At 36.7% G+C, this 14,685-nt stretch overlaps 1 protein-coding gene across 7 annotated transcripts in view; it reads left to right on the plus strand.

Annotated features, from left to right (window-relative positions):
* The window catches only part of ARHGAP21 (Rho GTPase activating protein 21), a 124,840-nt gene that overhangs the window by 78,509 nt on the left and 31,646 nt on the right, over positions 1–14,685 (plus strand). For 3 of the 7 annotated variants that reach the window (XM_059910811.1, XM_059910826.1, XM_059910819.1), the window contains exons 6-9: positions 884–962; positions 3,496–3,550; positions 10,383–10,412; positions 11,735–13,625. In XM_059910811.1, coding sequence (XP_059766794.1) covers positions 884–962; positions 3,496–3,550; positions 10,383–10,412; positions 11,735–13,625 — 2,055 coding nt within the window. Of the gene's footprint in view, positions 1–883; positions 963–2,374; positions 2,452–3,495; positions 3,551–10,382; positions 10,413–11,734; positions 13,626–14,685 lie in introns of those variants that run through there. The other 4 variants (XM_059910832.1, XM_059910841.1, XM_059910846.1 and 1 more) reach the window with 3 other exon arrangements.

Genomic DNA, 14,685 nt, shown 5'->3' on the forward strand with positions numbered 1-14,685 from the left:
AATAAAATGTTATCTTTGCAGCTACAAATATAAGTAGTGGGTGTCACTGGTAAGGTTTATTAGGATGCATTGTTAACTTATTAATTATCTTTTTTGTCATAGTTAAAGTAAGCCTAATTTCAATATCATTAGTATATATAATATGTACATCAGTGAACATATAGGATTCTATTACCTAGAATGTATCATCTCTCATATTCTAAGCTTCCCAAGGTTGGGAGGATGAAGTTGAGGGACTGTGCAAAGCCCACAAAAAATACATTTTTTCCTGTTTTCCTCTTTCCTCTGTCCTTTCTCTCATTATTTTCCTTTCTGCTCCACTGAATTTTTCTGAGTAACCAAACATCCTTTTCCCCATTAAAATGAAGAACAAGTTAATATATATAAAGTCAAAACCATGTCCATACCCATGTTTAAGTTCTGCAATGTAGCACTAATCAATAAACTAAATAGACTGAGAGAATACGACAAAGAAAATCAGTTGGACTAAAATTAGAGACCACTGAGATAACAAAAATAATTGTCTAAGGCTGTTAAACAATGTTTCTCTATTAGTAATGACAGGGTAAACGGAGGAATAAATAGTAGTTTTACAACTCAGAAAACAAATGATAGGGGCATAAATAGTATAGTTGTGGTCACTTGGTGATTATACTTTTTGAGGTTTCTAAATTCATCGATGGCTGGACTCTTATTTAAAATATAGTTATATTTCATAAGTAGCTAGATATATTAAAAGTTAGGTTCATTTTTGTAAAAAGACACTTTAAAAAACAAGTAAGGATATATTAAAAATAATATATTACTCAAGAAGTATTTCAAAAGTACTCACAAGTGACTTTTTAAAGGAATTCCTCATGTGTTATTTAATTTCTCTTTGAAGGTGATCGAATTATAAAAGTCAATGGAGAAAGTGTTATTGGAAAGACCTATTCCCAAGTAATTGCTTTAATCCAGAACAGGTAAGAGTCTTGAAATAGGATTAATTTTGGCCAGAGATGGGTTTTATAAATCACTGAAGCTAGTAGATTTAATACAATATTATATTCCTATAAGAAATTGATGTGATGTGGAAATATGAAACTTTCCCTTAAAGTGGAAAATGCATTTGAAAGTTGCCAAGAACAAACTATCTGAGGATGGCTTATTTGGTGGCTTTGTTTTGGCAAATTTATCAGATTTGTAATTAAAATCCTTTAGAGCCCGAGAGGCATATGTTTTAGATTTACCATTAAGTTTCCTACTTTTATTTGAAGTGATAATCAAATTTCTAATTTGTTTATAATAAATATATATAAATGCATATATAATTTATTTTAAAACCACTAAGGATAACTTATCTTAAATAGCTCACTGAATGATATTCTTGGCTCAAATTCATTTGTTTTAACAAAGACAGCAAGAAATCGTCTTTTAATCCGTTTGTTTGCCTACATTCTACAGAATAGGATTTTGAGTTCTAAAGGTAAATAAATATTTATAGAGCGACTGATTGCAAAGATAATTTAGTCCTACTCTTTCTCTCTATCACACACCTAGAATTTTTTTTTTTAATTACAAATAAAGAAATCGAAAGCCAAAGAGGTTGCTGTATTAAATATCTGTCAAGAATAAGCCATGACTCTGGGATCCGATTTCCAGCTCATCACCACAAGAGCTTCTTCCCAGATTCAAATACAGTAACTTTTGGATGATCTGTTGCTTTATATTAGCCATACTCACCTGTCTATAATTAAATTGAGGTTCATTATTTTCTGAAGAATTCTATCAGGCTCCTCTAACCATGTCTAAAGCTGTTCATGCTATAATCTAACTTATGTACGTGAATGCCCTAATATGTTGTCACTTTTACAGTTCGGTGATGTGATCACGATTTACTGATCTCAGAGTATTCTCCTTACTGTTGGATTCTAGGTGTTCCTGACAGTGAGCCCTATTTGATCTTAAATATTGAGGAGACCTGGGCACTGGTGAAGAATTGAAAGCCTCCTCGGAGGCAGTGGAGAGATCCACCCAAATTTTCTTTTACTGAAAATAATTTAGATCATGATAAATATACCAGTATGTTTTGTCAGCCTGTAATTTAAGGGTTTTTTAGTGTATTTGTTAACATGTCTTCTTTAAAAGTACTATTTTTCCAAACAACCATAACTTAATCTTTGTTTTCCTCAAAATCCACATTAATTTTTTTTGTTTGTTTTTTTTGTTACTGGTGCAGTTCGTCTTTCAGAATAATAATAACACTTTGGAATGACAGTCTTAATTTTTCAACCAATAAAGCAATTTGAAAAATAAATACTGTTTTTTCATGATCTTATTTTTCTTTTAAAAAATTGTGTTCCTTTTGTCTGCAGTTGGTAGCAAATGGATTAATGCAGCACAAAGCCATTGAGATTCTGCAGTGTATTAATGTAAAAATGTATCCTTGCAGAAGAATTTATCTAAGCATCAGTATGTATTTTCTACCAACTCTAAATGTTGAAATACAAGTACCTACATATTTTCTTCGTAGAATTTATTTGAACCTGTGGTTCTAATTGTTTTACTATTCTCTCAGCATTTATGAACCTAAAAATAAGGGTTCAAATAGAGACACCAGTAAATTATTAGATTTGGGGTTTTTTGTTTTTGTTGTTGTTTGTTTCTTAATCTCTTGATTGTATTGGGGGAAAATCTATCTGATATTGTTAGGGTAGATACTGAAGCACTTGCTGGGGATAGCACTGCTCTCCTTGCCGTATCTAAGTGTAATTCCAGATCACAGGACTCGGTATAATTTATCCCTTTGAACTGTTTTAAACCTAGAGAAACGTCTCTATTATTTTTAACAGGACACTTACAGTACCAAAATAAAATGAGACTTTGAGCTATTCCTGTAAAGGCTCTAAAATTAAATCACGGAGAAGAAAGTAAATTGTTGAGATGCTATATGGTTTTTAAAAAATAAGGAGTCATTTTGATGGTTGTGATGGTGAACTCTGATTTCCTTCCCCTTTGAGGCCAAGAGGGAATATTTCAAAATTAGGATGTTTAATATTGCTTAAAGTGTTAAATTTGAGGGTTCTCTGATTATTTTTATGTTAATGTATTTTTAACTTGATAAACAGAGAATTTGTGGTAAAATTTGTAATTTGTTCTGTGACCTGAAAGAAAATAATACACAATTATATATTGATGAGTTTTGTTCCAGGAGTATTCAATATAAGTAATATACTTCATGTTTCTAAATTAGAAACATGTTATAAAGAACACATGACTGATTATGAATAGCTCAAACACACGGCAGGGTGCCCTCTTTTGTACATAATTAGCCTATATATATAAATGACTTCTTTTCATTTTAATGATTCGAATTTGAAATGTAAAGATTTTTTAAACCCCCATATTAAACTCGTAAGCAATTTAAAAAATACTTGTGAGTTAACTCTTTTTCCTTTATGTCTTTCTTGTATACTTCTGCCTCCCCTAAAATAGTATGTATCTATTCAATTTCAGCGATACCACATTGGAACTTAGTGTTATGCCGAAAGATGAAGACATTCTCCAAGTGGTGAGTTTTATTTATTCAAATATGTGGATTGTTTTATAGTCATGAATGTTAATAAAAAGTCTTTAAAGATGGAGGTGGATTAAACTTTTTTTAAAAGATTCTAGGGAAAAAAACTCAAACGCTCTGTTTTTCTCTACATTTTACCAAAAAAACAGAAAAAGGGGAGAGAGAGACTATTGTCCATTTTTTACAATTAAACAACATGAGAATATTTTATTGATTCCACAGTAAACTCTTATTGTTGTCATTTGGAATGAGATTCCTAAAGAGTTTGTTTGCCCAAATGTTGCATTCTAGATACTCCTTCAACCAAAAGCCAAACCTCAGGCTGCAAGTACATATCCCCAGGAATTAGATTTTTTTTTTTTTAAACTATGAGGTCAGAAATTTTATGAAAGGCATTTATTAATTTTCCAATAAGCATTACTGTCTGTAAATTACTTACCGAGCAGTTTTCTTAACAGTATCCATTCATTCCATTAGAAATAATGTTCACAATGAATAGAGTCTACACCTTAAGGGAAAAATATGTTAGCATCTTAGAGAGGGAGTGAAACTATATAGTTGAAAATCTTTAGCATTTATCTTAAAATATCTTTCTCCTCTTGAGAAAGAAAACAAATTAACTGGAGTACTTAACTCCTTCATTAAGCTTAGATATTGCTGAGGGTAAAAAGATGATAAAATAAATTTCATTCAGGAAAATAATACTTTTCCTCAATTGATTCTGTAGTTCAGCAGAGTAAAACAATTAGAGCTAGGAAATAGCAGTGGCTGCTGAAGTTTGTTGTTTGTTTGTTTTTTTTTAATTCCTTTTAGTGAATAGCTGTTGTCGCTGTTGTTTTCTTACTCAGAACTGATGGAATCCTTGTGGTAGGAATGGAAGTCGGAATGTTTTTCATTTGTAAGGTGTTCATTTGAACTTAGCCCAACAAAAGTCCTAAATAATCTTCTGTAAACATTTTTGTTACAAAAAAATCACTAAAGCCAATCCTAGTTATTCAGTTTATTCACTTACACATAAAATATAATTAACCGAAATCCATGGAGATCAACCTTATGTTTTCAAGACATACTGATTTTATTTCAAAATGGCATGTTTACTGACAACAGGTTATTACCCTTCTTAAGTGCACAGTTCTGCTGGGGTGAGTGTCTCAACAAGGAAGTTGTAACCATCTGTGGTGGTTTTCTTAGTCAAGTAGCACTAGTTGTAGAGTCCTCCCCTGATCATTCAGCACAGTGAGAGAACAACAGACATAACCACGGAAGGCAGTGAAGTCACTAGACTGAAAATAAATAGGGGGGTCCTCCTGTAGGGCTCCACTTATGCAAAGGACCAGGAGGTGATGCCCACACGGTAGGGCAAACTTTACCTTGAACCCTTTCATTCTCCTGACTCAGAGACAGAGGGCACTTCCGAAACAGAACTGATATCTCATCTTCAGTAGACTCTTTGCTTGCCAAGGTGAAGGCACTGGTTGGACACTGTTTAGAACAGTGAAACGAACAGCTCATTTCACAGAATGGCCGGCGCTGTATAAATTCCCAGGGAAGGAATCAAGCACAGAATTACCATCCTAGCCTGCTGTGTGGTTGATGCAGGGGCGCAACAGTGCAAGGAGTCATGTTCTGAGGATGTGATCAGTGGGAAATTAGGTTAATTAATCTCCTTGTGTTTTATTTAGGATAAAGGGAAAATACAAAGTGTTGCAACACAGGGAGAAGTTGGTTCACTGGGGTGACCTGAGCACACAGATCTTCCAGGTTCCTCAGGGTCCTGGTATATTGTAACAGAAAATTCATTTTTAAAACTTGTTGAGTTATTTTAATCGTAAGAAATTAAAAGCCCATATCCTTGATGATAAAAGAACACCTCACTTTTAAACCCAGTCTTCCTTCACATTTGCGTGTGCTATAATTTGTTAGGAAATTGAAGGAGTATATATAGTTCATGCAGACTCTCCGTTGTTCCCTGAAGGACACTGAAATGCAGCAACTTCTTTTCCACACAAATGCTTTTAGCTGGGATATCTACAAGTGGCATTTTTAAAATCTATTATAAAACACAAAGAGAATCTGGGATTTGAAAAACCATATGTGGAAATACTTCTCTCTAACAGATTCTAGAATGAAAATGTTCTATAAGGGGCCTTCAGAAGTATTTATGTTGGTCTTAAATCTGTTACTTAAAATATATGCTTTTAAAGATGTATTTGTCCCTGTGAGGTTGAATATTCATTGTAAAGAAAACATAAACATGAACATTTTTACAGCTACTATAAACATCATTTACCCAAGAGAAAGCCTGTCTCAGTTTTTATATATTTGCCTGGGTCACGGCAGGATCAGGTGTCCATGAACGTTTGCTCCTCAAGTGACATAAAGATCAAGTTGTTCTAGAGGTATTCAGCTCATCTCTGAGAGGTGGCATAGAAAATTTAATTTGGTTTAAAACTTACCTCATGTAAGGACAGGTATATAATAATAAATCTCATAATTCACAGAAGACCATGACATGATGTTGAAAAACATGAAGTAAAATTAAGAATTATTTATTACGTTATTAAACTAGTGCTGGTAATAGTACTCCTGTACTTGGCAACCTCATTTTTTAAACTAACATACATTTTCATACATTGTAAAATGTATGTACAGTGACATACATTTTAAACTAACAATACAATAGTACTGTATTCATTTGAGTCATTTGGTGGTCTTATATAATAATATTTTAGACCATGATCATAGTCTTAGACAAGTTCATATTTTTAAGGTGATACTACAAAATAAAAAGCACTTCCTGTTGCATTTTGTAAAAAGACAAAACGATTTTGTTGCCTCTCAGACACTGAGAGTGGATGAAATAGCCACCACCCGTCAAGTCACCTAAACAGTGATGCTGACTGAAAAAAAATATGTCCTCAATGGACCCATGGTAGCTCTCAGCGCTAGATCTGGGTGTTCTTTTCTGTGCAGACTTCATTAAGCCTTTAGCTCCATGGACTCAAAATTCAGTTTTAAGTAGATCAGTTCTGATGGCTGTGGAGATTCTCGGGTGTGTCTGATGTTTGACGAGGGTATTTGGAGCCTACTTTGTGTTTTAACAGCCAGGCTAAACAGCTTTTCTAGTGTAACAGGGAAGAAAGTGACAGCACTAGGACTTGAACCCAGGTAGGCCTGAGACTGTATGTAGGCTGTACTTGAAACTAAACCACAGTCCCATACTGTCGTTGGGTCCAGATGAAGAGTGTCATTGGCTGTTACATTCACACCGCCGGTCAGGGTCAGAGCTGCTAGGCAAACTCATCTTTGGGATCTGCGTCCATTGCCCTAGTTACCACTCCATGAATGTGCGATGTAAATTGAAAAATGTCATTTAACCCAAATTTTTCTTTAGATTTATTAGAGTTCCTTTCAAAATAATTATTTATTATGTTCCACAATCAGTATACTATTCTATTTAAAATTAGGTATCCATTTGTCACGTGTGGATCAAGGTAATCTTGCTTTAGAGTAGGGAAGCAAGAACAGGAATTCTGGAGGGTTCTTTCATTTGCAAGTTTGAAGCAGTTACTTCTATTTTTAAAAAAAGTATTTAAAAAAAAAGTATTTTTAATAATTATAAGAATAGTACTTGCTTGTTAGAAAAGTTTCAAATAATTTAGAAAGGTATAAAATATCCACACCATCCGCTTCTCCCATGTCCCACTGTGGCATGTCTGACGTGTATTTTAAAATTATCCAAACAGATATGTAGTTACTTTTGCTTTTATCATAAGTAATGGTATCAAATTAACATGTCAGCCTGTTAACTCAAACTGGTAGGCAGGAATTTTAATCTTACTAGCTTATTTATTGTGCACTTTTTTGTTTGTTTTTCCTGTTTACAAGACAGTAAATATGGTACAGTAATAGTAATACTATCGCAATAGTAATAGGTATGGTAATAGTGATTTTGATGCAGTTCTACTAAAACTGAACTGAAAGATTATTTTAGGACTATTTGGCTACTGTTAGGCACTATACCTACAGTCAAGATCCAGACTGTTAACATTACATTTTATTTAAACGCTCTTTACAATTCTAATTCCAAATGAAGACTTCCGTGAGGCATCTTTCCTTACTCACCTCCCCTCACCCCCCTCCCCCTTTAAAGAACATTTTGGATCTGTAGGCATCACAGGGCTGCTACTATTCCATTTTCATTAGGTGTGGTTTGAATTTTAAAATACTAACTTTTAAACTACTAAGCTACTATAAGATATAAAACTTTAATACAAGGGTAAAGGAAATTCAAGAAAAAATGTAGAGTGATATATAAAAGGCCTAATGAAAAAAAAATTGGCTAAAGATTTTTTTGTCATATCCTATTGAATTCCCAAGTGCTAATCAGTTGGAAAAAATCTGAGTGTTGTCTAATTCCATCAAAACTTATGGATATATATTGGTTTGGCCAAAAAGTTCGTTCGGTTATAAGTAAAAATGACACATTTTTCATTTTCACCAAGAACTTTATTCAGCAACATATTCATTAACCAAATGAACTTTTTGGCCAACTCAATACTGTGAAGTATCCATTTGGACTTAAACGGAAAAATTAAAATTATTATGAGCCAAATATGCAATTCTTATGACATTGGTTTCAAAAATTTCTGGGCCACACCATTTCAGGCAAACTTATTAATACAGGATGATTTTGATGTCATTATAAAAGAATATAAATTGACATCATTATATAAAAATTACTTTAAGTGATATTTTGTACTGTTTAATTGGTGCCTATTGACAATTCAGAGATTCCCAGGGGGTAGTTAAAACATTGAAATGTCTGACCATGGTGTCTCAGTGAAAGAGTGAGTACTTTCTGACTCAAGAGAAAGCATACCACAGTCACAGCTATGAGCAAGTTATGGAGTTTAAAATTCTGTTTTCAGAGTGTAAAACCTTATTAATGGGTTCCATGTTCTCCTCGAAGAGTTGAATGTTGTAATCCACCCCAGTGTTTGCACAAGCCCCATCTAAAGCTTTCCTCTGCAGGCAGTTTGTTTTCTAGAGGAACACTTAAAGGCATCCTGGGAGAAGGGGACTCCTTAAAATTGTCATATTGTCTATTCCTAATTTACATCCCTACACTTATTCTGGAGATAATTTGTGTCTGTACCGCACCTCTCAGCATAGCCGTAGAAGTTTATTCCCATGACTTACCTGGAACACATACCAAGCGACAGTGGCCTTTGGAGCACTGCTGATTTCCCCATGGATGTTAATTGAATGGTATTGGTTCTCAAACTTTATGAGAATGAGAAACTTTTAAATAGATAGATAAGCAAACAAGCTTTTTTAGTATCCATGAACTGAGAGGATATGTGAGGAAATTCAGTACTACTACTGAATGAATTCATACTTTATCTCAACCATATCTGCTTGCATTAGACAGTAGTACTGTATGTGTAAGGTATTCTGTTTAGTCAGTCCACTGTTAATGCACGGTCCACGTGTGCATATTTAAGGACCCCTTTGCCATAATTTTACCCAGAAGTGGGGACCCATGAATATAGACTATTTAGGAATCTTAGCAATATCCAAAGTATGTCAAATACCTTTTCAAGTATTTAATAGTTCTGGTCATATACTTTTATTATTAAAAGATAATATTCCTCCCCAAATTTGAATAAAGGAGGTATCTCTAAATTATTAGTTCTAGAACAGCATTTCCCAGCAGAAGTTCTAATCGTGTTAAAACCCCGGGAAAAAAATGGGTTCCGTGGCCAAATAAGTTTGTAATTTCACGTCAAGTTTTACAATGTACATTAATGTCGTAGAGGTCTTGAGAAGTCATGAAGCCCAGCAGCCAAACTTCCCCTACGTCATCAAGCATAAGGAATACATCACCCCTTTCAGGTGATGCTTAATAAAATTGCACAAACACGCTCCGGAAATACTGTACCAGCGACTCCGCTCGTCCACACACAGTTTTCCTGTCATGGAACAGCGCTGGTGCTACTACAGTCAGCATTAAAAAGATAAGCTTATTATGTCAGTGGCACATAGCCAAAATGTATATTTTGACTGACTGTATTCATACCTTAGAAATATTATGGCATGCATGTTTTCTTTTAGCTACTGGGCTTTCATTTCTCACTGCATCCTGGTTTAGGTTCTATAATATTCTTTATAAGTTAAAAAGAATTACTCTGGAAGTAATATTTTTTTATGTCCATCCAGTAGTTATTTTCATAAGCTTAATAAAATAGGAGAAAAGGTACAGCATTGGAAGATCTTAATTTCTGAGGGAAACCCATTTAATAAAACAGTCATTCTTTCATTCCAAATCCTAGTGTAAAGGCAGCTGCAGTCAGCTGACAGCTTGTGGTTATGCTCTGATTTACAGGGGAAGGAGGAGGTTGTACTATTTTAAATGCATAATAGAGCATTCGTTTTGTCATCTGGAAGCAGAGATGGAAGAAACTCAGGGGAAATGAGAGGCAGCAATGTTGCTCTTGTGGAAGGGAAGCTTTGTGGCACATTATCAGACAGCAGTGCATATTGAAGAAAATATCTGTTAGGAATGCATGTCACCAGATGTATTTTGCTTTCGAGGATGGTAGACAAATCAAATAAGAACCAGAGAAAAGCCTGAGAAAAAGATGCTCAGAAGGATACTGAAGTTATTCTTTATGCCTCACTGCCCTTTACTTCTCTTGGTACCTTCCGGAGGAATCAGTATAGATGTATTTTTAGGTTGCTGTTTTCCAGCATCAATATGACAACATGATTCTGTCTTTATATCAGTAAGCAGCTTCTACTATGTTTTCCTATTTTCTGCTAGCTACAATTTACAAAGGATGTCACAGCTCTGGTAAGAACTGCACAGAAGCCATTTCCTTGCTTTATAAATCATGTTTTGTAGAGATTTGTAGTAAGCCAATCTATTAAAACTGTAAGTTTGCTTAGAGGAATCTCTCCATGGTGTTAATCTTACTAATTTGCAGAATGTGTTTGTGATATATTATTTTCTTTATTTTTTTCTTTTTATGTTTGGTTTTCTTTTGTATCCTGGGCATAACTGGTGTTAAAACATAACATTTATCTGCATCTGTATTTTTTTAAGCATCTCACACTCTCTCTTCTCCTAGTACTTTGCTGTTATGTTATGTTTGTGGCTGCACTTGAGCTTTGCAAGCTGTCTAATGCAAAGAGAGGATGTGATGATAGTCTTGAATTAAGCTTGTTTTGATTAGGGGAGGATATGTAATATGACACCACACCTAACTGTCTCAGCTGTCGAACGTAGTCCTGAATTACATCAGTTAGCTCTGTTTTATAGAGTCTTGTTACTTAATTTGTTATTTTTAAGTTTTAAAAAACATTGCTAGATAATTTTGTGAATAATTGATAAAAAATAATTGGAGCTGCATGCCTGCCTGTTAGTAATAGAGAAATGTCTCCTTATAACAGGTAAAAGAGACCAAATAAATTTGTACAATACAATTTTGCATTACCATAAAATAAAAAACTATAAATTATGTACAGGAAGATGAATTACCTTTTTTCATATTTTACGCCTTTAATGTGTACTTAATTTCTTAAATGTGCATATTCTCTATTTCTCCTGGCTGTTGGAGGATTTAATTTATCAAAATGGATTATTTTTAGGGACTCAGTAATCATTAATTGGCAAGACAGTGTTCAGTGTATTATTTATGATAGCAGTAGTGCCTAAAGTGAAGATGTATTTGGTGAAGATTTTAAATATTTTCACCTTCACTCTGGCAAAAGATCAGAGTCTTGTTTTGCTGAGATTTATTAGGCAGCCATTTAACCTGCCAACTGCTGCGGAAAAAAAATCATAAAACTTGAAAGGGGAAATTTTTAGAAGCAAGACGTCCGTATCTAATTAACGGTGGCGAGGGCGGGGCGGAGTTTGGTGCGTTTCAGGTCTTTTGAGAAAATAGGCAATGGTAATTTATATTTTTTGCAAATTCTAGAATTTATTTGATTTCTGAGAGACTAGCCCTTTTCTGAATTTGTGGAGTACCCTTTACACTGTGTTTGCCTGCATGCTTTAGTGAATGCCACCCAAGAGCAGGGCACCGTAAAATAACATAGTGCATCGCAAGAATGGAAACAAGTGTTCCTTTGATGACTCTGAAGTGACCCCTTTTTCTCATCTTCATGTAGGCGTATTCTCAAGATGCCTACCTGAAGGGCAACGAAGCCTACAGCGGCAATGCCCGCAACATACCTGAACCTCCACTGGTCTGCTACCCCTGGCTGCCACCCGCCCCTCCCGCCCCGGTGCAGCCCCCCGAAACAGCCCCTCCAGACTCCTCCACGAGCAAACCGCAGGCCAGTCCCCCAGTACTGACGCAGCCCGGCAGGGCCTACAGGATGGAAATACAAGTGCCTCCGTCACCACCAGAGGTGGCCAAGTCAAACACAGCAGTGTGTGTCTGCAGTGAAAGCGTAAGGACCGTCATTGTACCTTCTGAGAAGGTTGTAGATTTGTTACCTAATAGAAGCGGCCACACAGTTCCCTCCCACAGGACTGAGGAGGTGAGGTATGGCAGAAGCGAGCAGACCTCTTTCAAAACAGCATCAAGAAAGACATCGCCACCATCCTCCATTCCCACGTCCCATCTAATCCATCAGACCGGCTCCAGGTCTTTGGAACCTTCTGGCATTTTACTTAAATCAGGCCATTACAGTGGACACTCAGAAGGACTGGCAAGCAGCAGATCTCCAGCTGTGGATCCTCCTTCCGTATCTGTCAATCACTATTCTCCAAACTCCCATCAGCACATAGACTGGAAAAACTATAAAACTTACAAAGAGTATATTGATAACCGGCGGTTGCACATGGGTTGTCGGACAATTCAAGAAAGATTAGATAGTTTAAGAGCAGCCTCGCAGAGCACAACAGATTATAACCAGGTGGTACTGAACCGCGCTGCCTTGCAGATACGACGTCGGAGCACCTCTCAGGACCGAGTGCCCCAGTCCGTTCAGATCCGGCAACGCAGCGTGTCTCAAGAGAGGCTGGAGGACTCGGTGTTAATGAAGTACTGTCCAAGGAGTGCATCTCAAGGAGCGCTGACCTCTCCTTCTATTAGTTTTAGTAACCACAGGACTCACTCGTGGGATTATATCGAGGGACAGGGTGAAACCCTAGAAAATGTCCATTCTGAATGTCCACCACCCGATGTAAAGGGAGAACGAAAGCAGACTTACAAGTGGAGTGGATTTACCGAACAGGATGATCGGCGAGGTATTTATGAAAGGCATAGGCAGCAAGAAATTCACAAATCTTTCCGAGGTTCCAATTTTACAGTGGCTCCGAGTGTTGTGAATTCCGACAACAGGCGAGTGAGTGGCAGAGGGGTGGAATTGGTGTCTCAGTTTAAAAGAATTCCAGCAGATCTGAAACCACTGCAGCCCAACAGAAATTTTCAAACTACCTGCGGAATGTCCCAGCCTCGAGGTATTTCACAAGACAGGTCACCTCTTGTGAAAGTCCGAAATAATTCTCTGAAAGCACCTACGCACGTCATAAAACCACCCTCCAGCCAGAACTCGTTTGTTTCCATCAAAGACCAAAGACCAGTAAATCACTTGCATCAAAACAGTCTCTTGAATCAGCAGACATGGTTAAGGACTGAAAGTGCCCCCGATCACCAAGTGGACACTGGGAACCCCCCCTCTCTATCCGGAGCCTCTGTTAAGCCCACCCCTCCGATGAGTGAGAACGCTGGCACTCCAGATTTGGAATTATCCGCCACTCAAAGGATTCAAGATTTAAATTTACAAGAGGCTGAAATTCAGCCATCAAATGCTGTAGATAATAAAGAAACTGTCATCCTAAGAGAAAAACCTCCATCTGGTCGCCAAACGCCGCAGCCTTTAAGGCATCAGTCTTACATCTTGGCAGTGAATGACCAAGAACCAGGGTCAGACACCACTTGCTGGCTACCTAATGATGCTCGCCGAGAGGTCCATATAAAAAGGATGGAGGAGAGGAAGGCCTCAAGTACCAGTCCACCCAGTGATTCCTTGGCTTCCATCCCATTTATAGGTGAGCTCACTTAATGGTCATTGGCTAGTATGTCAAATACTTAACACATCTTTTCAGCAAAGTATTTCTAGTTCAACAGGTACAGGAATTTTACAGTGTGATCTTAAAACACTTGTTCCACATTTTCTACACTCTGCTAAAACCAGAGGCATAAGCTTTTACTCTCAAAAATTATTTCTAGTATCCATTTTCCTTTTTTTTTTTTTAAACTTTACGTACTCGGTACCCATTTTTAATTTTGATTTTAATGAGACAAATCCCCACCATCTGGGGTGGGGTCAGGAGACCCATCAGCAAACCAAATTGTGCTTAGTTGTTGATTCAGCTGAAACAAAAGCCAAGTGGAACAGCTTTGATCGCTAGTAATCAACCTTTCATTTAAACAGTGCTTTTTACTTTCTAAAGCTTATTTCTTTGTAAATTTTAACTTGTGGGCCAACTGAAAAGACCTCTTTGTTGTCACATTACTTTGTCTTAGAATCTGTCCTGGACTAGATGGGGGGAAATTACTTAAATTACAAGCATGTGCCCTGATCGAGAACACCTATCATGTTGACTGAGGCTTTAGTCTGCTCCCACATGCCCCAGGTATATTATCCACAAAGCAGCCAGTATGTTTTTTAAAATATAAATAGGATCATTTCACTCCTGATCAGAACCCTTTTTTACTTCCCGTGTTACTCAGAATAGAACCCAGAACCCTACTGCGGTGGACAAGGCCCTCTGTGATCTGGGTCACAACCCTGCTCCACCTCTCACCCCTACCTCCCGTCTTCCTGTGCATGCCGTCTTCACACACGCCAGCCTCCTAGCAGTCCTGAAACGCGCCAAGCACACCCTGCTTCAGCGCCCTGGCACCAGTTCCAAGCCTTGGAGTGCATTCCAGAGATATTCACAAGACTCGCGCTCTCTCAGTACATTTGGGCCTCTGCTCAGATATTACCTTATCAAAGCAGCCTTTCCAGACCAGCCTATCTAACATACACACAGAACCTGACATTCTCTATCTCCTTAAGCTACTTTATTTATCTTTATACCACTTGTTTCCACTTGGCATTTG

Source organism: Balaenoptera ricei, chromosome 2, assembly GCF_028023285.1.
Source record: "Balaenoptera ricei isolate mBalRic1 chromosome 2, mBalRic1.hap2, whole genome shotgun sequence".
NCBI classification, from domain to species: domain Eukaryota; kingdom Metazoa; phylum Chordata; class Mammalia; order Artiodactyla; family Balaenopteridae; genus Balaenoptera; species Balaenoptera ricei.